Source organism: Salmo salar, chromosome 07 (assembly GCF_965601325.2).
Source record: "Salmo salar chromosome 07, fSalSal1, whole genome shotgun sequence".
In the NCBI taxonomy this organism is placed as follows: Eukaryota; Metazoa; Chordata; class Actinopteri; order Salmoniformes; family Salmonidae; genus Salmo; species Salmo salar.
In genome coordinates, this window is record NC_138297.1 from 32,306,819 (window position 1) to 32,331,603 (window position 24,785).

Consider the following 24,785-nt stretch of genomic DNA (forward strand, 5'->3'; position numbering starts at 1 on the left):
AGATGCAGGGAGAATGATGGAGCAAAAAAAAGATTCTGGGAAAATGAGAGTGAGGGGAGAAACGAGAGAGAGAGCGAGCAAGGGAAGAATAAAAGATAGATTGAGAGAGATAGATGCAGTGGGGGGGGGGGGGGGGAGAGAGAGAGAGAGAGAGAGAGAGAGAGAGAGAGAGAGAGAGAGAGAGAGAGAGAGTTCTGAAAGAGAGTGAGATACTCTACTGTAGATGGATGAGAATTAAGAGGAGAGGGAGGAGAGGGAGGATGGGAAAGGAGGGGGAGAGGAGGCATCCAATGACAAAGCAGTTGCTATGCCAAAACCAGGAGGAGGTTTGGAGGGTGAGTGTCAAAATGCTGCAGCTATGATGACCAGAGCATACTACCAAAAACGCACGCACTCACACACAGAAACACACGCAAAACATAAATAGATAACAGAAAATAGAGTAGATAGAATGTAACCAAATAGATAGGATAAACAATTCAGATTCTGTACGCAGTGATGCTTACATACGCACACTTTCGCACCCCTAGGTGTGTTGGTAAGGTTAGGTGTGTTGTGTATTTTAGATGGGCACAAGGTGGGCACCTGATTTCCAGTTAAATGCGCTGTATCCATGTGTGTTTTCTGCTGCACTCTCTCTCTCTCATCATCTCACCATTGCCATTGCCCCAATGACAGAACAAGTAGCTTAAATAAAAGTAGTTAAAGGTTCATTTTAAATTAAATTAAAATAAAAACACAAGCACACACCCGCACACACACACACTACCCACTCTCCTACCTGTGACGTCGAGGGATAGCAGGTGAGTGGGGGTGCGTCGTCCCAGGTGCCAACGAGGTTTCTCGGCCACGGGGGGTCCCAGGGAGGTGCTGCTCCACCCCACTAGAGGGCGATCTGACCCACAGGGGGACGGGGACGGAGAGGGGGACGGGTCTGTACCCCTACTGATACTTACTGAGGAGGTCTCATCCTCCTCACACACCTGCCCCTTAGACGCCGGCTGAAGAGGAGGTGAGAGGAGAGGGTATAGGTGATGGAGGAGGGGTGACGGGAAGGAAGGAGTTACACTTAGATTCCTATGCTAGAGAATATTTGTGTTGTGACGTTTCAGATTGACATGAAACTCTAATTTTCTGTTTGAAATCAAGCAGTCAACTTCAAATCGTGGCAATGGAAAAAATGTATTTCCATTATCAAACAATATGCTAGCATGTCCAGATACATAGTCCCCAGCACCTAAAAAAAATCAGCTGTAGAACATTTGTACAATAACTACAATTTGTACAAGAACGAAATACAGGTCAGTAAAGGTAAATTAACGTACAAGTTAAATCAAATAAAGGTGTTAATATTTACCAGGAAGATGAATTCAGGTCTCTTGTTGTTGAGGGAGACAGGGGAGCGACTGAGGGTGGTGGACGTGTCGTCAGAACTCTGGGAGGAAGCTGTGGGGTGGCGGAACGTCTGGCCTGTTAGCTTGGTGTCATACAGCTGCTCTTCAAAGTCTGGTAGAAACACATACACATACGTATGGTGTCAGACACACATTGTACCAGACACACACACACAGGTACACGCATGCACACACACAGCAACAGACACGGGCACGCACATAAACACACACAAGACACAGCAACCTCAGAGTTAGTCAAGTTGCAGAACATCCATCCCATTAGCTGCTTCTTGAAGTCTGTTCGGAGCAGAACACTAGTTAGCCACATGCTAAGTGGAGGCTTGGAGGAGTAGACATCTAACAAGAGAACAAAATGTGGGGTCCACCTCTTGCAATGATTCACTGATTCACTACTCTCACCCATTTCCCTCCATTTTTCCTCACACTCTCTTTGGGAATGTTGCTCTCCACCTGCTTTCTCTACTTCCTCCTGCCTTTCTTTCTTTCGTGTCCCTTGTTGCTTCCTCGCTGTCTTCCCCTGCTTCCCTCTCTGTCCTCCTCTCCTCCTGTTTCTCTAGAAGCTGCAAGACTCCACCTCAGGCCATTGTAAACATACTGATTACCATTCCACAACCCACCCCCTTAAAACTCACCAAACACAACCCCCTAGCCATTCATTTCCCCCAAAACACAGTCCTCCACTCCCCTAAACCTCCACTCACCCCAGCAGCCCCATATCCACCCCCCCCCCCCCCCCCCACAAGCCCTGTCCCACCACCAAACTCCTGACAGTATTTTTTTTTTGGGGGGGGGGGGGTGATTGAACTTGCTCTCTGGGACATTATGGATGCCTTCCTCCTGGTGTAGGGTTGCCTAGCAATGCCAGTCGCCTGGGGATAATGGAATACCACTTCAATCAACAATGTACCCCAGCAAATCCCCCTTAACAGAAGAGGGAAGACCTGCCCACTGATTATAGTTGACCAACTTACCGGGAGCCTGTGGTTGTCAGGTCTGGTTTTGGTTCTGGTTTGGCTATAGCAACACAGATCTGGCAACTTGGCCATCTAACATCAAATATAACATCCCCAGTTAACTTCAGACTATTCAAGGTGAACTGATCACAACCTTACAGTGAATGTGGAATGAATGAGAGTTTAAGTAATAACTTATTGATGACTTTCTTGATTGCATCACCTCACTTGTTTTTCTGTATTTGCTGCAATGTCATGAAATCAAATGTTATTTGTCACATGCGCCGAATACACAGGTGTAGACCTTGCCGTGAAATGCTTACTTACAAACCCTTAACCAACAATGTAGTTTTAAGAAGTTAAGAAAAAATATTTACTAAGTAAAGTAAAAAATGAAGATCACAATAATAATTATAATTATAATTATAATAATAATAATAATAATAATAATAATAATAATGACGCTATATACAGGGTGTACCGGTCAATCCTGGGTAGCCATTTGATTAGCTGTTCAGCAGTCTTATTACTTGGGGGTAGAAGCTGTTCAGAAGCCTTTTGGACCTACACTTGGTGCTCTGGTACCACTTGCCGTGCGATAGCAGAGAGAACAGTCCAAGACTAGGGTGGCTGGAATCTTTGGCAATTTTCAAATCAAATCAAATTTTATTGGTCACATACACATGGTTAGCAGACATTAATGTGAGTGTAGCAAAATGCTTGCGCTTCTAGTTCTAACAGTGCAGTAATATCTAACAAGTAATCTAACAATTTCACAACAACTACCTTATACACACAAGTGTAAAGGGATGAATAAGAATATGTACATATAAATATATGGATGAGCAATGGCCGTGCGGCATACACAAGATGTAGTAGATTGTATACAGTAGAGTACATACATATGAGATGAGTAATGTAGGGTATGTAAACATTATATAGTGGCATTATTTAAAGTGACTAGTGATACATTTATTACATCCAATTATTAATTATTAAAAGTGGCTAGAGAGTTGAGTCTGTATGTTGGCAGCAGCCACTCAATGTTAGTGATGGCTGTTTAACAGTCTGATGGCCTTGAGATAGAAGCTGTTTTTCAGTCTCTCGGTCCCAGCTTTGATGCACCTTTACTGACCTCGCCTTCTGGATGATAGCGGGGTTAACAGGCAGTGGCTCGGGTGGCTGTTGTCCTTGATGATTTTTTTGGCCTTCATGTGACGTCGGGTGGTGTAGGTGTCCTGGAGGGCAGGTAGTTTGCCCCCGGTGATGCATTATGCAGACCGCACTACCCTCTGGAGAGCCTTACGGTTGTGGGTGGAGTAGCCCGACAGGATGCTCTCAATTATGCATCTGTAAAAGTTTGTTTTCGGTGACAAGCCAAATTTCTTCAGCCTCTTGAGGTTGAAGAGGCGCTGTTGCGCCTTCTTCACCACGCTGTCTGTGTGGATGGGCCATTTCAGTTTGTCTGTGATGTGTACGCCGAGGAACTTAAAACTTTCCACCTTCTCCACTACTGTCCTGTCGATGTGGATAGGGGGGTGGTCCCTCTGCTGTTTGCTGAAGTCCACGATCATCTCCTTTGTTTTGTTGACGTTGAGTGTGAGGTTATTTTCCTGACACCACACTCCGAGGGCCCTCACTTCCTCCCTGCAGGCCGTCTCGTCGTTGTTGGTAATCAAGCCTACCACTGTAGTGTCGTCTGCAAACTTGATTGAGTTGGAGGCGTGCATGGCCACACAGTCATGGGTGAACAGGGAGTACAGGGGAGGGCTGAGAACGCACCCTTGTGGGGTCCCAGTGTTGAGGATCAGCGGGGTGGAGATGTTGTTTCCTACCCTCACCACCTGGGGGCGGCCCGTCAGAAAGTCCAGGACCCAGTTGCACAGGATGGGGTCGAGACCCAGGGTCTCAAGCTTAATGACAAGTTTGGAGGGTACTATGGTGTTAAATGCTGAGCTGTAGTCGATGAACAGCATTCCTACATAGGTATTCCTCTTGTCCAGATGGGATAGGGCAGTGTGATTGAGATTGCGTCATTTGTGGACCAATTGGGGCGGTAATCAAATTGGAGTGGGTCTAGGGTATCAGGTAGGGTGGAGGTGATATGATCCTTGACTAGTCTCTCAAAGCACTTCATGATGACAGAAGTGAGTGCTCCGGGGCGATAGTCGTTTAGCTTAGTTACCTTAGCTTTCTTGGGAACAGGAACAATGGTGGCCCTCTTGAAGCATGTGTGCACAGAAAACTTGGATAGGGATTGATTGAATATGTCCGTAAACACACCAGCCAGCTGGTCTGCGCATGCTCTGAGGACGTGGCTAGGGATGCCGTCTGGGCCAGCATCCTTGTGAGGGTTAACACATTTAAATGTTTTACTCACGTTGGCCACTGTGAAGGCAAGCCCACAGGTTTTGGTAGCGGGCCGTACCAGTGGCACTGTATTGTCCTCAAAGCGAGCAAAGAAGTTGTTTAATTTGTCTGGGAGCAAGACGTCGGTGTCTGCGACAGGGCTGGTTTCTTTTTGTAATCCGTGATTGACTGTAGACCCTGCCACATACGTCTCGTGTTTGAGCCGTTGAATTGCAACTCTACTTTGTCTCTATACTGATGCTTAGCTTGTTTGATTGCCTTGCGGAGGGAATAGCTACACTGTTTGTATTCGGTCAGGTTTCTGGTCACCTTGCCATGATTAAAAGCAGTGGTTCGCACTTTCAGTTTTGCGCAAATGCTGCCATCAATCCACGGTTTCTGGTTAGGGAAGGTTTTAATAGTCACTGTGAGTACAACATCACCGATGCACTTGCTACTAAACTCGCTCACTGAGTCAGCGTATACATCAATGTTGTTGTCTGAGGCTATCCGGAACATATCCGAGACCACCTGATCGAAGCAATCTTGAAGCGTGGAATCCGATTGGTCGGACCAGCGTTGAACAGACCTGAGCACGGGCATTTCCTTTTTTAGTTTCTGTCTATAGGCAGGGAGCAACAAAATGGAGTCATGATCAGATTTGCCAAAAGGAGGGCGGGGGAGGGCTTTGTATGAGTCGCGGAAGTTAGAGTAGCAATGATCCAGAATGCTGCCAGCTCGAGTCGCGCATTCAATATGTTAATAAAATGTAGGGCCTTCCTCTGACACTGCCTGGTATAGAGATCCTGGATGGCAGTGATGTTCTGGGCTGTACACACTACCCTCTGTAGCACCTTGCGATCGGAGGCCGAGCAGTTGCCATACCAGGCAGTGATGGAACCAGTCAGGATGCTCTTGATGGTGCAGCTGTTGAGGATCTGAGGACCCATGCCAAATCTTTTCAGTCTCCTGAGGGGGAATAGGCATTGTCATGCCCTCTTCACAACTGTCTTGATGTGTTTAGACCACGATAGTTTGTTGGTGATGTGGACACCAAGGAACTTGAAGCTCTCAACCTGCTCCATTACAGCCCCTTCAATGAGAAATGGAGTGTGCTTGGGCCTCCATTTCCTGTAGTCCACGATTATCTCTTTTGTTTTGATCACGTTGTGGGAGAGATTTTTGTCCTGGTACCACACGTCCAGGTTTCTGACCTCATCCCTATAGGCTGTCTCATCGTTGTCTGTGGTAGGCCTGATCACCGACGACACCGTTGTGTCATCTGCAAACTTTATGATGGAGTTGGAGTCGTGCTTGGCCACGCTGTCATGGGTGAACAGGGAGTACCGGAGGGGACTAAGCACGTACACCTGAGGGACCCCCATGTTGAGGATCAGCGTGGCATATGTGTTGTTGCCTATCTTTAGCACCTGGGTGCGACCCGTCAGGATGTCCAGGATCCAGTTGCAGAGGGAGGTGATAACTTCTTGCGGATCAGTGGGACGCCACCGTCCCATTTCGAAAACTTCTGGTGAAATTGCAGAGCGCCAAATTCAAATTAAATGACTATAAAAATTAAACTTTCATGAAATCACAAGTGCAATACATCAAAATAAAGCTTAACTTGTTGTTAATCCAGCCGCCATGTTAGATTTCAAAAAGGCTTTACGACGAAAGCAAACCATGCAATTATCTGAGGACAGTGCCCAGCATACAAATGCATAACAAATCATTTTCAACCAGGGAGTTGCGACACGAAAGTCAGAAATAGCAATATAATATAGGCCTTACCTTTGAAGATCTTCTTCTGTTGGCACTCCAAAATGTTCCAGTTACATTACAAATGGTCCTTTTATTCGATAAAGTCCTTCTTTATATCCATAAAAATCAGTTTAGCTGGCGTGCTTCAGTCAATAATCCACTCGGTTTCCCTCCTTCAAAATGCATACAAAATGAATCCCAAACATTACCAATAAACTTATCCAAACAAGTCAATCAACCTTTATAATCAAACCTTAGGTACCCTAATACGCAAATAAACGATAAAATTTAAGACGGAGAATCGTTATTGTCTTTACCGGAGAAAAGTACCAAAGAACACGCTCTCATTCACGCACTTGGAAACACTACAGCCAAAATGGGAGCCACCTAGAAAAACTACAATTTCCGGCTCATTTTTCCAAAAACAAGCCTGAAACTCTCTCAAGACTGTTGACATCTAGTGGAAGCCCTAGGAACTGCAATCGGGCACGATTTTGCCCTATTATAAAAGTTCCAGCCATTGAAATCAGTGGTAGGATTATTTTTTTTGGGGGGGGGGACGGTTTGTCCTCGGGGTTTCGCCAGCTATTTCAGTTCTGTTATGCTCATAGACATTATTTTAACAGTTTTAGAAACTTTAGAGTGTTTTCTATCCAAATCTACCAATTAAATGCATATCCTAGCTTCTGGGCCTTTGGACACGCTTTTCATGCGGACGTCAAAATACCGCCCCCTATCCCAAAGAAGTTAAGGCCCAGGGTCCTTAGCTTACTGATGAGCATTGAGGGCACTATGGTGTTGAACGCTGAGCTGTTGTCAATGAATAGCATCTCACGTAGGTGTTCCTTTTGTCCAGGTGGGAAAGGGTAGTCTTGAGTGCAATAGAGATTGCATCATCTGTGTATCTGTTGGGGCAAATTGGAGTTGGTCTAGGGTTTCTGGGATGATAGTGTTGATGTGAGCCATGATCAGCTTTTCAAACCACTTCATGGCTACAGACGTAAGTGCTATGGGTCAGTAGTCATTTAGGCAGGTGCCTTGGGCGGTCTGCTTGAAACATGTAGGTATTACAGGCTCGGCCAGGGACAGGTTGAAAATGTCAGTGAAGACACTTGCCAGTTGGTCAGCGCATGCTCGGAGTTTACGTCCTGATAAACTGTCTGTTGACCTGTTTAAAGGTCTTACTCAGCTACAGCAAGGGGGATCATACAGTCGTCTGGAACAGCTGGTGCTCTCAGGCATGCTTCAGTGTTGCTTGCCTTGAAGCGCGCATAGAAGTAATTTAGCTCGTCTGGTAGGCTTGTGTCACTGGGCAGCTTGCACCTGGGCTTCCGTAATAGTTTGCAAGCCCTGCCACATCCGACGAGCATCAGAGCTAGTGTAGTAGGATTCAATCTTAGTCCTGTATTTACGCTTTGCCTGTTCGATGGTTCGTCTGAGGGCATATCAGGATTTCTTATAAGCGTCCGGGTTAGAGTCCTGTTCCTTGAAAGCGGCAGCTCTACCCTTTAGCTCAGTGCTGATGTTGCCTGTAATCCATGGCTTTTGGTTGGGGTATGTACGTACTTTCACTGTGGGGACAACGTCATCGATGCACTTATTGATGAAGCTGGTGACTGATGTGGTATACTCCTCAATGCCATCGGATGAGTCCCGGAACATATTTCAAGTCTGTGCTAGCAAAACAGTCCTGTAGCTTAGCATTTGCGTCATCAGACCACTTCCGTATTGACCGAGCCACTGGTAATTCCTACTTTAGTTATTGCTTGTAAGCAGGAATCAGAAGGATAGGATTATGGTCAGACTTGCCAAATGCAGGGCGAGGGAGAGCTTTATATGCGTCTCTGTGTGTGGAGTAAATGTGGTCTAGAAAATGTTTTCTTCTCTTGTTACACATGTAACATGCTGGTAGAAATGAGGTAAAACTAATTTAAGTTTCCATGCATTGAAGTCCCCGGCCACCAGGAGTGCCACCTCTGGATGAGCACTTTCCTGTTTGCTTATGGCTTTATACAACTTGTTGAGTTCGGTCTTCGTGCCAGCATCGGTTGGTGGTGGTAAATAGACAGCTACAAAAAATATAGATGAAAACTCTTGGTAAATGGTGTGGTCTACAGCTTATCATAAGATGCTCTACCTTAGGCCAGCAAAACCTCGAAACTTCCTTAATATTTGATTTAGCGCACCAGCTGTTATTGACAAATAGACACAGACCGCCATCCCCTGTCTTACCGGAGGCAGCTGTTCTGTCTTGCCAATGCACAGAAAAACCAGCCACGACTCAAAGAAACATAAGATATTACAGTTGTTAATGTCCCGTTGGTAGAATAGTCTTGAACGGAGCTCATCCAGTTTATTCTCCAATGATGCACATTGGCCAATAGGATGGATGGTAGAGGCGGGTTACCCACTCGCCAACAAATTCTCACAAGGCACCCGGACCTGCGTCCCCTGTATCTGCGTCTTCTCTTCACGTGAATTAAGGGGATTTGGGCCTGGTCGGGTATGTAGAGTAAATCTTTCTCGTCCGACTCGTTAAAGAAAAAAATCTTTATCCAGTTCGAGGTGAGTAATCGCTGTTCTGATATCCAGAAGCTCTTTTTAGTCATAAGAGACTGTGGCAGAAACATTATGTACAAAATAAGTTACAAATAATGTGAAAAAACACACAAAATAGCACAATTGGTTAGGAGCCCGTAAAACGGCAGCCATCTCCACCGGCGCCATTACACTCATTTCTCAAATCTAGCCTGAGTGCCAGTCTGTTTATGTTATAGATATGTGGTAATGGAGTAAGGGCCTGAGGGCACACATTTAGTGTGTTGAGAATTCTGTAATGAATGTATTGTAATGTATTTAAAATTGTATAACTGCCTTAATTTTGCCTTGGCTGCAGCTAATGGGGATCCATAAGAAATCCAAAATGTTATGATGTCAATTCCTTGTCACCTTCTCACCAACTCAAATTCTGGGTATGGGTAAATGTAATTGGCAAATAAAGGTGATTCTGATTGCATGGGAAAAAATATTTGGCTTGACAATGAGCAATTGATTTGGCAAGAGTACAAACAGATCTGGGATCAGGCTACAATAAATCTGCTTTGTGGTGCAAAAATCTAAAACAAAAATCTATGCCAGTGATTCTGTTTAATGTATTAGTCTTGCTATTGAGAGTAGAAAAATCTGTCCTCATCTATCAGACTGCAGTCTCAGTCTTTCAACATCACAAAACACAAAAGAGTGCCTATTCTCATCCAAGGCTGCTCTAAATGTGAGTTGACACCAGCAGCAAAAAGGTACAGACAAGTATGCCACTGTAAATGTAGGAATTAATTAATCATGATATAGAAACAACAAAATAAGAGTTTTTATATAATGGTGGTATTGCAAGGGGCACAGGTGAGTATTATATGCCAGATAGTATAAAAGTCTTTAAAAAAATATATTTTAAATATATTTAAAAATAAGTTCATCTCAATTAGATGCAGTGGTGTAAAGTACTTAAGTAAAGCTACTTTAAAGTATCTGTACTTTACTATTTATATTTTTGACAACTTTTACTTCACTACATTCCTTAAGAAAATATTGTACTTTAAACTCCATACATTTTCCTTGACACACAAAAGTACTCGTTACATTTTGAATGCTTAGCAGGACAGGAAAATAGTCAAATTCACGCCCTTATCAACCGAACATCCCTGGTCATCCCTACTGCCTCTGATCTGGCAGACTCACTAAACACACATGCTTTGTTTGTAAATTATGTCTGAATGTTGGAGTGTGCCCGTGGCGTTCCGTAAATAAATAAAAAGTAAATGGTGCCATCTGGTTTGCCTAAAAGGAATTTGAAATGATTTATACTTTTACTTTTGATACTTAAGTATATTTTAAACCATATACTTTTCCTCAAGTAGAATTTTACTAGATGACTTTTACTTTTATTTGAGTCATTTTCTATTAAGGTATCTTTACTTTTATTCAAGTATGATAGTTGGGTACTTTTTCCACCACTGATTAGATGTTTGTCTCTAAATATGCAGATTTGGAGGAAAGTGAGTCAGTTGGATTCAAGAACAGCAACTCTCTCTCCAGACATGATTGAGCAGCTTAACACTGACTCCATCTCAAATGGCACCCTATTCCCTCTATGATGGACTACTTTTGACCAGGACCCATCGGGCTACAGTATGCTGCTTGTCGACTGTAACACCAGTATTGCACTAGTCTATACACCCTTATGTTATACTAGGGAAATTGTTTCCTTAACTCTGGCTGACAGTGAAGACTTGTGAAGAGAAGAATCAAAAACATTTGCATAATCAAAACAGTTGCTTTGTGAGAAGATGATAGAGTTCACAGTTAGCCTGTGTTATGCAAATGATAGCTGAAAAGTACCAGTGGCCGGGCTTTGGCCCCAAGTGAGAGCAGTGTCAATCAATCAATCACATGTATTTATAAAGCCCTTTTTACATCAGCAGATGTCACAAAGTGCTATACAGAAACCCAGCCTAAAACCCCAAACAGCAAGCAATGCAGATGTAGAAGCACGGTGGCTAGGAAAAACTCCCAAGAAAGGCAGGAACCTAGGAAGAAACCTAGAGAGGAACCAGGATTAAAAGAGTTCATGGCCTTTTAAGGCCAGATTGTTCTTCAAGATGTTCAAACGTTCATAGATGACCAGCAGGGTCAAATAATAATCACAGTGGTTGTAGAGGGTGCAACAGGTCAGTACCTCAGGCGTAAATGAGCCATGGCGCAGTGAGACACGGGTGCCCGTTTGCATAGATGGAAAAGTCTGAGCCTTTTGGGAAAAACACTGAGGTAAATCCTGTATGGAAATGTGTCAATATATTTAGGGAATATGGTGACATTTGGAACGCAGACTCAGTCTTCCCCTCAGGCTAGCATAGCATTAGCATTCCAGTGGAAAGCTCATTTAATCCTGCTTTAATTAGCATAACCATGCTAATATTTGCCCATTAAAAGCTATAAGATTGACACCAAAACATGCTTATGCTAAATTCAGAGCAAGTAAGATCTTGAAAAGGAAAATACCTGTCTATTTGTGGAAAAGTCATATCACAGTTTACCTATTTGCTTATGGTTTTGCCTACACCTTAGCGACCTGCTTTTTAAATTATATGAACAAAAAATATTCAATTTTATTTGGTATGGCAAGCCTGTCAAAATTAAAAGGGCCTATTTATATAACGAATATGAATTTGGAGGGCAGAAATTATTATATACTGCTCAAAAAAATAAAGGGAACACTAAAATAACACATCCTAGATCTGAATGAAATAATCTTATTAAATACTTTTTTCTTTACATAGTTGAATGTGCTGACAACAAAATCACAAAAATAATCAATGGAAATCCAATTTATCAACCCATGGAGGTCTGGATTTGGAGTCACACTCAAAATTAAATTGGAAAACCACACTACAGGCTGATCCAACTTTGATGTAATGTCCTTAAAACAGGTCAAAATGAGACTCAGTTGTGTGTGTGGCCTCCACGTGCCTGTATGACCTCCCTACAATGCCTGGGCATGCTCCTGATGAGGTGGCGGATGGTCTCCTGAGGGATCTCCTCCCAGACCTGGACTAAAGCATCCTCCAACTCCTGGACAGTCTGTGGTGCAACGTGTCATTGGTGTATGGAGCGAGACATGATGTCCCAGATGTGCTCAATTGGATTCAGTTCTGGGGAACGGGCGGGCCAGTCCATAGCATCAATGCCTTCCTCTTGCAGGAACTGCTGACACACTCCAGCCACATGAGGTCTAGCATTGTCTTGCATTAGGAGGAACCCAGGGCCAACCGCACCAGCATATGGTCTCACAAGGGGTCTGAGGATCTCATCTCGGTACCTAATGGCAGTCAGGCTATCTCTGGCGAGCACATGGAGGGCTGTGCGGCCCCCCAAAGAAATGCCACCCCACACCATGACTGACCCACCGCCAAACCGGTCATGCTGGAGGATGTTGCAGGCAGCAGAATGTTCTCCACGGCGTCTCCAGACTCTGTCACATGTGCTCAGTGTGAACCTGCTTTCATCTGTGAAGAGCACAGGGCGCCAGTGGCGAATTTGCCAATCTTGGTGTTCTCTGGCAAATGCCAAACGCACGGTGTTGGGCTGTAAGCACAACCCCCACCTGTGGACGTCGGGCCCTCATACCACCCTCATGGAGTCTGTTTCTGACCGTTTGAGCAGACACATGTACATTTGTGGCCTGCTGGAGGTCATTTTACAGGGCTCTGGCAGTGCTCCTCCTGCTCCTCCTTGCACAAAGGCGGAGGTAGCGGTCCTGCTGCTGGGTTGTTGCCCTCCTACGGCCTCCTCCACGTCTCCTGATGTACTGGCCTGTCTCCTGGTAGCGCCTCCATGCTCTGGACACTACGCTGACAGACACAGCAAATCTTCTTGCCACAGCTCGCATTGATGTGCCATCCTGGATGAGCTGCACTACCTGAGCCACTTGTGTGGGTTGTAGACTCCGTCTCATGCTACCACTAGAGTGAAAGCACCGCCAGCATTTAAAAGTGACCAAAACATCAGCCAGGAAGCATAGGAACTGAGAAGTGGTCTGTGGTCACCACCTGCAGAACCACTCCTTTATTGGGGGTGTCTTGCTAATTGCCTATAATTTCCACCTGTTGTCTATTCCATTTGCACAACAGTATGTGAAATTTATTGTCAATCAGTGTTGCTTCCTAAGTGGACAGTTTGATTTCACAGAAGTGTGATTGACTTGGAGTTACATTGTGTTGTTTAAGTGTTCCCTTTATTTTTTTGAGCAGTGTATATTAAAGCATTAGACCTCACACTAAGGGCATCAGTCATACAAAAGTTATACTTAAATCCAAAATGGTTTTCTAGTAAACTGGTCGGAATGTCTCACCCCATGTTCAAGAATGGCCTTTTTCCCTTTATTCAGATTTCAACTGCTCACTTTCGGTTGTTTGAAAAGGAAATCATCTCCAAAATATCGCTATATGTTAAACAAGCCTTAGAAAGTTGGTTGCAATTTCAGTTGGTTGCAATTTCAGAACAAATAATACAACAAATATTGTGGTTAAACTCAAATATACTAATTGATTAAAAAAAACTATTTTTCAATGAAATGTTTAAAAAAGGTATAATCTTAGTGAATGATATTATAAATAGGACTGGTGGAGTTACGTCACACATGCAGCCAACACAGACATGTGTATATGTCTGCTCTACCCAAAATTACAACCAACTAATTTCAGCATTACCACAAAAATGGAAGAGGCAAGTAGAAGGGGAAAAAAGTAAGGAACTTGTCTGTCAGCCCTGCATTAAAGAACATAAATGGTTAAAGAAAATTGTGATAAATAAAAACATATACCAATTTCACTTGGACCAAAAAAGGACAAAAAAATTGACAGCTGTGCCATATAAATTGCAAAATAGTTGGGAAGAGATGTTTGATGTACCCATTCCATGGCACATGGTTTATGAATTGACACGCAAAACAACGCCGGATTCAAAACTTCAAATTTTCCAATTTAAATCACTATACAAAATTCTTGCAACCAATAGAATGTTAAATATATGGGGGATACAACCTTCCCAGCTCTGCAGATTTTGCTGTGAGGAGGCAGAGTCATTAGATTATTTGTTTTGGTACTGTCCATATGTAGCTCGTTTTTGGTCACAGGTCCAGGAATGGCTGAAGAATTGCAACATTTGCCTAGAACTAATGCTGCAAATAGCAATACTGGGTGATTTGAAAAGCCATAGTCAATAAATCAATAATATATATATATATATATATCCAAAAAATGTATGGAGGATTGGAAATGATGCAGACAGTTACATTGATGGAAGCAACAATCTTTCCCACAATATTAAGCTGATCCACCCCTAAATACAAAAAAATGCAGCGCAAGTAAAACTGAGATCTACATTAAGGGAAAAAGCGCAATTGGTCGCCCCAGGCTCATTTGTTATTGTTCTTGTTTTGTTTATTAAACGGTGGAGAGGAGCTCCAGCATCAAGGGGAGAAAAGTAGACATCGTAGTAGACAGTCCGCTGCTCTATCGCACGTGCAATGATGTTCAATGATGTTCAATAAGAAAAAAAAAAGTGTTCATTGTAGTAATGTCGTGTAGTATCGCAAACAGACTTGGCAGTTTCACCACTAAGGATTCCAACTTAAAAGTAACAATACAACAAGTTGAAAATAGTGACTGGAGGTGCCTAATGGTACCCTATTCCCAATGTAGTGCACTACTTTTGACCAGGGCCCATAAGGAGCCAGTTGGGACGAAATGATATGCTTGCTACTGTTTGTTATGCAAGCAGAAGAATGCACAGTGATGCCGAAACGTTGGTGGTTTACCCAATAAATTACTGGGAGCTTGTATATAGAGTGTGCAACTCCATTTAATTTTACGCTAATAATAGTCAACAGGAATCATTCAACTGAATACACAGAACACACACACACAGAATCATTTGCCAATTAGCTAGATGTCACGCAACTCAAGTTCAACTCACCAGATCGCATGCAGAGATAGAGGGAGGAGGATGGCGGGCAGAGAGACACATAGCTAGTCCATATGGTTACTGATAGTAGGGCATACACAACAGTATAGTAAAGGAATAGGACATGGCTATTGGAGTCTATTGGCACTGGTTGGTGTGTGAAGGTATGCTAGACACTCCCACACACAGACACACAGCGATAATTAGGGCCAGTCCCCCCCCTCCTCCTCCCTCCCATCATTAACCCCTTGTCCAGACAAGTCGCCCTCTCCACTCATGCATCACTAAGTGTGTGTGTTTTGTTTGTATGCACTATATCCGTGTGTGTGTGTGTGTGTGTGTGTGTGTGTGTGTGTGTGTGTGTGTGTGTGTGTGTGTGTGTGTGTGTGTGTGTGTGTGTGTGTGCGCCCTTTCATACTCAGAACCAGCCACCCCTAACAAGACAAGCAACTGGGACCGGTTAAAAATGGGGTCACCCTTTCTTATCTCCCCAGTGAAGGAATGGGGGAGTACAGAAGGAACAATACCCCTCTTTCAGTCCAACGAGGTCGTCTGATAACGTACAGCCTGTCTATCTCTCTTCTGTCCCATTCTTTTCTTCTGTCCATCTCGGTCTGTCCATGTCCCCAATGGCACCATATTCCCTATGTGGTGCCCTACTTTTGACCAGGGTGCTATGGGGAACCGTATGGGTCCGGGGCAAATGCAGTGCACTATATAGGGAATAGGGTGACATTCGGGATGCAGCTTCTGTCTCATTCCTCTGTACTCATGATTGAACATTGACAATCGATGATTAGCCTATTCTAAGAGGTCCTTAGGGTTGGTGGAAAGGCTATGGGTGGTTTTGTCCAGTTATGACTGTCAATTTGGAGTTTGTTGTAGCTAGTGCTCTATTTTAGTGACCAGATTAATGATTCCTTTCCCCTCGGTCTTTGTTGATGACATGAAAATGATCAACAGTAAAAATGTAGGTAATATCACTTACACTTATCCACTCCTTCAAGGACTCAGACGGAGGGTTTGACAAGGGAATGAGGAAATGATACAAGGACAGAATGGGTGCAGGGAGCAAGGGGTCAAGGGGGTAAGAAAGGGAGCCATTTAACAGATTGGAATCAACCCCAGGTCCAACTAAGTGAGTGACAATCACTGGTCTCATGTCAGATCAGGGATAATTTCAAGGAAGGAAGGATGCATTTCAAAAGTATTCGAACAGGGCCTTGAACACAAAACTCACAATCTCTATGCTTAAGTTCCAAATGGCACCCTATTCCCTATGTACATGGCCCATGGGCTCTGGTCAAAAGTAGTGCACTACATAGGGAATAGGGTGCCATTTAGGACACAGCGTATGTCTAGCGCTGTCCCTATACAAGGACCACTACAGTGGTTGACGATCAGGCTTGTTTTAACAACAGTTCAATAGCCAGTATTGAACAGAGAGAATAGCAATAGATTATATGTCTGTATAATGGGACAAATACAATTAACATCTAGCTCCTGAAGAGCTCAGGCCTGCACTGACAACACCTATTTCTGGTTGACAAACGACTATAAGGCTTCTAAACTCCCCCCCCCCCCCCCCCCCCCCCCCCCCCCCCCCCCCCCACACACACACACACACACACACACACACACACACACACACACACACACACACACACACACACACACACACACACACACAATCAGCCAAAGGTTTGGACACACCTACTCATTCAAGGGTTTTTCTTTATTTTCACTATTTTCTACATTGTAGAATAATAGTGAAGACATCAAAACGATAAAAGAACACATATGGAATCATGTAGTAACCCAAAAGGTGTTAAACAAATTCTTCAAAGTAGTCGCTCTTTGCCTTGATGACAGCTTTGCACAATCTTGGCATTCTCTCAAACAGCTTCAACTGGGATGCTTTTCAAGCAGTTTATATTTTATATTTGTGATTCTTCAAAGTAGCCACCCTTGATGACTTTGCATTCTTTCAACCAGCTTCATGAGGTAGTCACCTGGAATGCATTTCAATTAACAGGTGTGCCTTGTTAAAAATGTATATGTGGAATTTGTTTCTTTCTTAATGCGTTTGAGCCAATCAGTTATGTTGTGACAAGGTAGGGGTGGTATATAGAAGATAGCCCTATTTGATAAAAGACCAAGTCCATATTATGGCAAGAACAGGTCAAATAAGCAAAGTGAAAAGACAGTCCATTTTTACTTTAAGACATGAAGGTCAGTCAATCCGGAAAAAGGTTTTCAAGTGCAGTCAAACAACATGATGAAACTGGCTCTCATGAGGACTGCCACAGGAAAGGAAGACCCAGAGTTACCACTGCTGCAGAGGATAAGTTCATTAGAGTTAACTGCACCTCAGAAATTGCAGCCCAAATAAATGTTAGAGTTCAATTAACAGACCCATCTCAACATCAACTGTTCAGAGGAGACTGCGTGAATCAGGCCTTCATGGTCAAATTGTTACAAAGAAACCACTACTAAAGGACACCAATAATAAGAAGAGACTTGCTTGGGCCAAGAAACACAAGCAATGGACATTAGACCAGTGGAAATCTGTACTTTAGTCTGATGAGTCAAAATTTGAGATTTGTGGTTCCAACCGCCGTGTCTGTGTGAGACGCAGAGTAGGTGAACGGATGATCTCCGCATGTGTGATTCCCACGTGAAGCATGGAGGAGGAGGCATGATGGTATAGGGGTGCTTTGCTGGTGACACTGTCTGATGTATTTAGAACTCAAGGCACACTTAACCAGCATGGCTACCACAGCACTCTGCATCGCTATGCCATCCCATCTGGTTTGCGCTTAGTGGGACTATAATTTGTTTTTCAACAGGACAATGACCCAACACACCTCCAGGCTGTGTAAGGGCTATTTGACCAAGAAGGAGAGTGATGGAGAGCTGTATCAGATGACCTGGCCTCCACAATCACCTGACCTCAACCCAATTGAGATGGTTTGGGATGAGTTGGACCGCAGAGTGAAGGAAAAGCAGCCAAAAAGTTATCTGCATATGTGGGAACTCCTTCAAAACTGTTGGAAAGGCATTCCAGGTGAAGCTGGTTGAGAGAATGCCAAGATTGTGCAAAGCTGTCATCAAGGCCAAGGGCGGCTACTTTGAAGAATTATTTAACACTTTTTGGGTTACTACATGATTCCATATGTGTTATTTTGTCGTTTTGATGTCTTCACTATTATTCTACAATGTAGAAAATAGTAAAAATAAAGAAAAACCCTTGAATGAGTAGGTGTGTCCAAACCTTTGACTGATACTATACACACAGACACACCGTGACCACGCTCTAATTTAGGACCAAGAAGACAGACCATTAATCATGAGAACAGACCATTTAACCAGTCAAATAGTTACATGGTTCTAAAAGTTGAAATACCTTGAAGTGAACTTGACTTAACTTGTCAAGCAACAACGGTACTAATAAAATAGTCCCGAAAGTGCAAGCTCTGCATTTCCAGGCAAGCTATAGTGAACTTGGCCTCCTGAGTTGCGCAGTGGTATATGGCACTGCATCACAGGGCTTGAGGAGTCACTACAGACCCGGGTTCAATCCCAGGTTGTGTCACAACCGGCCATGACCGGGAGTCCCATAGGGTGGCTCACAATTGGCCCAGCATTGTCCGGGTTAGGGGAGGGTTTGGCCGGGGAGATTTACTTGGCACATCGCGCTCTAGCGACTCCTTGTGGCGGGACAGGCACCTGCAGACTGACTTTGGTCATCAGTTGAACAGTGTTTTCTTCCGACACATTGGTGCGGCTGGCTTCCGGGTTAAGGGGGCGGGTGTTAAGAAGCGCAGTTTGGCGGGTCATGATTCAGAGGATGCATGACTCGACCTTCGCCTCTCCCGAGACCGTTGCGGAGTTGCAGCGATGAGACAAGATTGTAATTGGATATCACAAAATGGTGGAGATAAAGGGGGTGAAATAAATCAAATTAGCTAACGCTAATTGATCATTTAATATGTTTAGTCCTGGCAGTCTCCTAAATTTGTACTTATGTTAAGCCCATATTCTTCACCTGGCACTACCTTGTCATGTCTGCACCTTTATGTTGTTCCTAATGTTACCCTCTTCTCTTCCTTCCAGACCACCACATCCTTCCTAATCCAACACATTCATGGCCTAACTCCTGATCTCCATCCAAACCCTCTCTCCATATGCCTTTTTGTGCGTTCCTGTGTTCAACTGTGTGTGTAATAAATATCCCTAAACCTGGATTCCTCATCTCCATCATTGCATTCTGACCAATGCGGTACAGTCAGCAACACACAGATGTGGAGAGAAAGAAATTAAACAGAGAGAGATTGAAAGAGAGAACATGAATGAGAGCGACGGAAAGAGATGGAAGGAAAAAGGAGGGAAATGCAACCTGATGATGCATTGGCAGTAAGTAAGCGTTCTTTCATTCATTCATTCAGTTATTCATTCATCTGTTCATTCAGTTAAGGAAGAAGGGAAGGCTTAACCTAAATCTGCATCCCAAATGGCACCCTATTCCCTATATTGCGTCCTATGGTCTGGTCAAAAGTAGTGCACTGTATAGGGAATACGGTGCCATTTGGGAAGCAACCATAATCTAAGCTGCCAATCTAAACCAGGGTAACTGATCACACAGAAGGGCAGTCATGGGTTAGTATGAGGCAGAGCGAGAGCGAGAGAGCGAGAGAGCGAGAGAGCGAGAAAGAGAGAGGAACACATAACCAGCATATTTGGTATAAACAGAGCAGCATCTTTGGTATAAACAGAGAGGAGAACGGAATGGATTACTGTAAAGATGGCAGCAAGGTCCCCTCACATCGACCTCCTCTCTCAAACACACGCACACACACACACAAGCGGCATCTTTCATCACATAAACAGAGATTATCACCCCTTGTCCTCCTCAATCCCCAACCTACAGCCTCCACCCCACACACAGACACTCCCGACACACACAGACTCCCAACACACGAACACACTCCCGACACACACACACACACACACACACACACACACACACTCCCGACATACACACACACACCCACCCAGGGTTAGTTACTGTACCTTGCAGCAGGCTCTGCAGGTTAAGCTGAGCCTCCTGATGGAGCTCCTGAACACAGTCCGGCCTGCTCCACGAGCCAAACACATTCACGCTCTGTTGCCATGGAGACCGGAAGTGGGCCGATGTCGCCGTCGACGACGAAGCCGCACTACGCTTCGACTCCGCGTCCAAGTTGGTGTTGGCTGGAGAGAGGGATGGAGAGAGTGGTAGAGAGGGAGGAGGGAAGGAGGGATAGTAGATGGATAAAGAGGGTGGAGAAAGGAGGGGGAGAGGGAGGGTGGAGAGATGCAGGGGGAGATGGAGGGAGGAGAGGGGAGACAGTGGCAGTGAGAGAGAGAGGAGAGAGGTAGAGCAAGAGAACAGAGAGAGGTGGGAGGTGGAGATACAGACAGAGATGGAGAGAGCGAGAGAAGAGGCAGAGGGAAGGAGAGATACAGAGATTGAGGTGCAAATACAGAGGGAGTTGTGCAGAGAGAGGGAGGAGGGACATAGAGGGGGGGGGGGCGATAGATTATACGTAAATACAAATTTATGACATTTGCATAACTAATACCCAGAGACTTGTGTTACATAATAGCTGGGTGTGAAGGGAGGGATTGTTATTAGAGAAAGGAAAGGAAGGGGGGGGTGTGTGTGTGTGTGTGTGTGTGTGTGTGTGTGTGTGTGTGTGTGTGTGTGTGTGTGTTGCAACAAGATATCACAGTCTGACTTCATCTCTGTACGTCCAGGGACAAAGGTCTATTTTTAACGAGTAAACTGACTTGATCCCCTCACTTTCTGTGACAAATGTGTTAAATGTAGGCACACAGAAATGACTCGAGGGTTAAATTTAGGCATGCATTTAGACTGGTGTTAAGTTAAAGGGATACTTCGAGATTTTGGCAATGAAGCCCTTTTACTCATGAATGCCATTTTTATGTCTCTGCATCTGGTATGAAGGAAGTTAGAGGTCGTTTTGTGAGCCAGTGCTAACTAGCATTAGCGCAATGACTGGGAATCGAAGGTATCTACAAGCATGCTTGCAGTTACCTTAGACTTCCAGTCATTGCGCTAACTCTAGTACGTAATAGTGCTAATGCTAGTTAGCAACTTCCTTCAAACGGCACGAAGAGACATAAAAGTGGTATCTATAAATTAATCTGACTCTGGGGAGGGAGATAAAGGGCTTAATTGGCAAAATCCTGAAGTATCCCTTTAAGGGTTAAGGTTTGGATAGGGTTAAAACTTTAGGCATTGATACCAACTGGACTTGATATATCATTGTGGTTTGATGGCGGAGTGGGCTAAGCTGCAAGTGCCAGCTCTGTAGACTGTAGGTTCAATCCCAGTGAGGGGCAGTCCTTTTTTAGGTTTGTTTTTGCCCCTAGTAACCGGTTTTGACAGTGTCTCCCAACATCATGGGGACCTGCACAAACGTCAAATTTCACCTTGTTATCCCTCTGTTATCCCTCTGGTGTATGTGTGTGTGTTGTCAGGAAGAGTAGGGGAGGCAGGGAGCAGGCTCCCACACAGCTGAATAATAAAACAGTTAGATAATCATCATAACAAAAATATCACTGAAATCAGCATAAAAACAACAATTCATAGATCCATAACAAATCATAACAACCAATCAGAGAGAGGGAGAGGAATCAGAAGCTGTATTATCTGCAAAGAAACAGAGAGACGCAAAGAGAGGGAGAAGAGAGACGAGGGAAAGACAGGATGAGAGAGGGAGAGAAAGAGGGAGACAAAGGGATATTGAGAAAGAGAGAGAATGAGAAGGAGATAGAAAGACAGAAAGAGAAGAGGGAGAGAGAGACAGAGTGGTACAGAGAGAGAGAGAGAGAGAGAGAGGAGAGAGAGAGAGAAAGAAAGACATAAAGCGGGGACGTAACGGTAGTTCCAGTACAGGGAAAACCTCTTATCTCCCATAAGGTTATCAGAGTCCACTTAATTACAAGTTCAGCAGCAGTTCCTCTACACTGGAATTAATGTGCTCTTCCTCCTCTCTTCTCCTGCCCCTCATCTTCTCTCCTCCTTTCCTCTCCTTTCTCTTATGTAACCACAGTGTTTTAGAGGAGGAGAGGAAAGATAACAGAAAATAAGAAAAACAGACAGCTGTCTATGCATCGTTGGTCACTGAAGGGTGTGTGTGTAAGAGAGAGAGAGAGAAAGTTAGAGCTCAACCTCCGTTGACCTCTAATACAGAGGTCAGGGTCATTACAGACCACCACATTTCTGAAGGGCAGATATGAGTGGCCAGCAGCCATCTTAACTATTGGCAAAGGGTACTCGCCAGCGCCTGTGCCCTGAGCAGTAGAATTAAGTAGTAGAAGTCACCTTTAAACACTGATCTAAGATCAGTTTAAGAGTTATATCCTTAATGGTTGAAGATCGAATCCACATTAAAGATCGAATCCATGTTTTTATTTTGTTGATGAAATGGATGTGAGGAGTGTCTGGCACTGATCGGACAAAACATTAAGAACACCTGCTCTTTCCATGACATAGACTGACCAACAACATTCCCTATAAGCTGTGCATGTGCGCGTGCGCGCAGCTCCACGGGACTGCCGCACAGTAGAAATATCAGCCTGCGCAGAGAAGCACGAAATTTAACTTCACTCAACTTTCTAGAGTTTTCCCCTTTAGTTAACAATATTTAACGTTTCCCTTTACTGTGGGAATTGGGATCGAATTAACACGTGTACAATTAGCCACTTTCCGAAACAAAATAAACTATGCAAGACTTAGTATGCAAAACTAAGTATGCAAGAGATTTTGTTGTAGGCAGAAAACATCGGAGTATGATTCTATTGCATTGACAGGCATCTGACTCAGGCCTGTACTATACACAAACAGGTGCGCCATAACCAATCAGAGCTGCAGTAGTCCTATATGCAAATAGACCATTGCCATATATGGATCTGTGCTATTCACTTTGAACTGGACTGTGTTTACAGCATGAGCGGTCCTGAGTAGATGCGCTTGTTTTGAGATCAAAGCGAGAGCTACATGTAGCGACGTGTGCACACTTGTACAGTCATTCATATCCTTTTCTGGTTAGTGGATTATTAGCCCAGTTATATATCATTTGTAGTCAGCAGTGGGGGAGTGATTGCTTTCTACAAGAGGACAAAACGGGTGCATTTCTAGACATCTTTGAAAAGAAAGTCAGTTACAGAGCTTTTTTTGTCTTAAAAGGGCAGTGTTGTATTTTGAGACAGGCTTGAATAAGCTAAGTAGCCAATATGCTCCGTAATAATGCTATGGGAATAATGATGCATTCTATTTTGTAAAGTGGTCTCTTGCATCAAACACCACAACAACATTTTCAGTCACCTCCTTGTCTGAAAGACAAGTTGATAAACAGGTTAATATCAAGCCTTGCATGTAGACCTACATTGAACACCACACATTGGCTGCTACTGTAGGCTGACCGATCGAATAGCTATTTCCATGTTAAAATGTTATGGGATGCATTCTCTCCATTGTTTTTGATGGTAGGCCACTCTGGTAGTCCTACATTATGATCAAATAGCCACAGTAGCCTACTTGACCACTGCTAAAACTAACTTAAAGTGGGTACAGCCTCAGTGTTCACAGTAAACACGTGCTGGAAGTTGCACAGAATTTTCACAACGTTTGAGCTCAACAGACCTGAAATGAGCTCACTGCTGAAAAAGAAATAGAGGGAACATTGCTAACCAGGTAAAAGCTACAGTATGATCCCTTACTGGTGTGACTTGTTAAATCTACTGCCATTTAGAGGGTGACTGGGCAGGACAAAATATTTATGTGCCTTTGAACGGGTATGGTAGTAGGTGCCAGGCACACTGGCTTGAGGGTGTCAAGCACTTCAACACTGCTGGGTTTTTCACGCTCAACAGTTTCCCATGTGTATCAACAATGGTCCGCCACCCAAAGGACATCCAGCCAACTTGACACAACTGTGGGAAGCATTGGAGTCAACATGGGCCAGCATCCCTGTGGAACGCTTTCGACACTTTGAAGAGTCCATGTCCCTACGAATTGATGCTGTGTTCTGAGGGCTAGGTACACTAAGTTGACTGTGCCTTTAAACAGCTTGGAAAATTCCAGAAAATGATGTCATGGCTTTAGAAGCTTCTGCTAAGCTAATTGACATCATTTGAGTTAATTGTGTTCGATCTGCTCCTGCCACACCCCCTAGTGTGTGGGGTCTCTCCCTCTCTACCAGCTGCAACCCGTTCCATAATCAAGACCTCTACAAATACTCATTCCTGCCACTTCCACTCTGCCAGATCGTAATCTCCGTTCAGTCAGTCATGCTTCTAGCTATTTGTTATTATTTAAGATCCTGTTTCCTGCTGTGCCCGTTTCCCTGCCTGACGCTGTTAATCCTCTCACTGCAGTTTTGCCGCTCTGAATCTGACTCCTCTTCCACATCTCACCACCCTGCTACCCTGTTCTGGATACAGTTCACCATCACTCCCTTGGATTCCCCTCCGGACCCGTTTACCCTGTCCCAACCCAGCTCACTCCAACCTCAGCCTCCACATCTGGTTTCCTACAACGCATCCGAGCTACCCCAGGTCTGCACTCCATCTCTCCCTGTTTTACAATAAATATCTTGGTTCATTCATCACTGTTTCCTGGTCTGCTCTTAGGCGGAGCAGCATAGGGGAACCTAACACAATTGGAGGTGTACCTGTGGATCTATTTCAATGCCTACCTTCAAACTCAGTGCCTCTTTGC

The 24,785-nt window shown here is 44.2% G+C and overlaps 1 protein-coding gene across 4 annotated transcripts in view; it reads right to left on the bottom strand.

Annotated features, from left to right (window-relative positions):
- The window catches only part of LOC106609059 (NHS-like 2), a 148,655-nt gene that overhangs the window by 11,115 nt on the left and 112,755 nt on the right, over nucleotides 1-24,785 (bottom strand). For 2 of the 4 annotated variants that reach the window (XM_014207428.3, XM_014207430.3), the window contains exons 2-4: nucleotides 20,069-20,248; nucleotides 1,358-1,506; nucleotides 782-1,001 (exon numbers count right to left, since the gene is read on the bottom strand). In XM_014207428.3, the coding sequence (XP_014062903.1) occupies nucleotides 782-1,001; nucleotides 1,358-1,506; nucleotides 20,069-20,248 (549 nt within the window). Of the gene's footprint in view, nucleotides 1-781; nucleotides 1,002-1,357; nucleotides 1,507-1,814; nucleotides 1,995-15,007; nucleotides 15,134-20,068; nucleotides 20,249-24,785 lie in introns of those variants that run through there. The other 2 variants (XM_014207433.3, XM_014207434.3) reach the window with 2 other exon arrangements.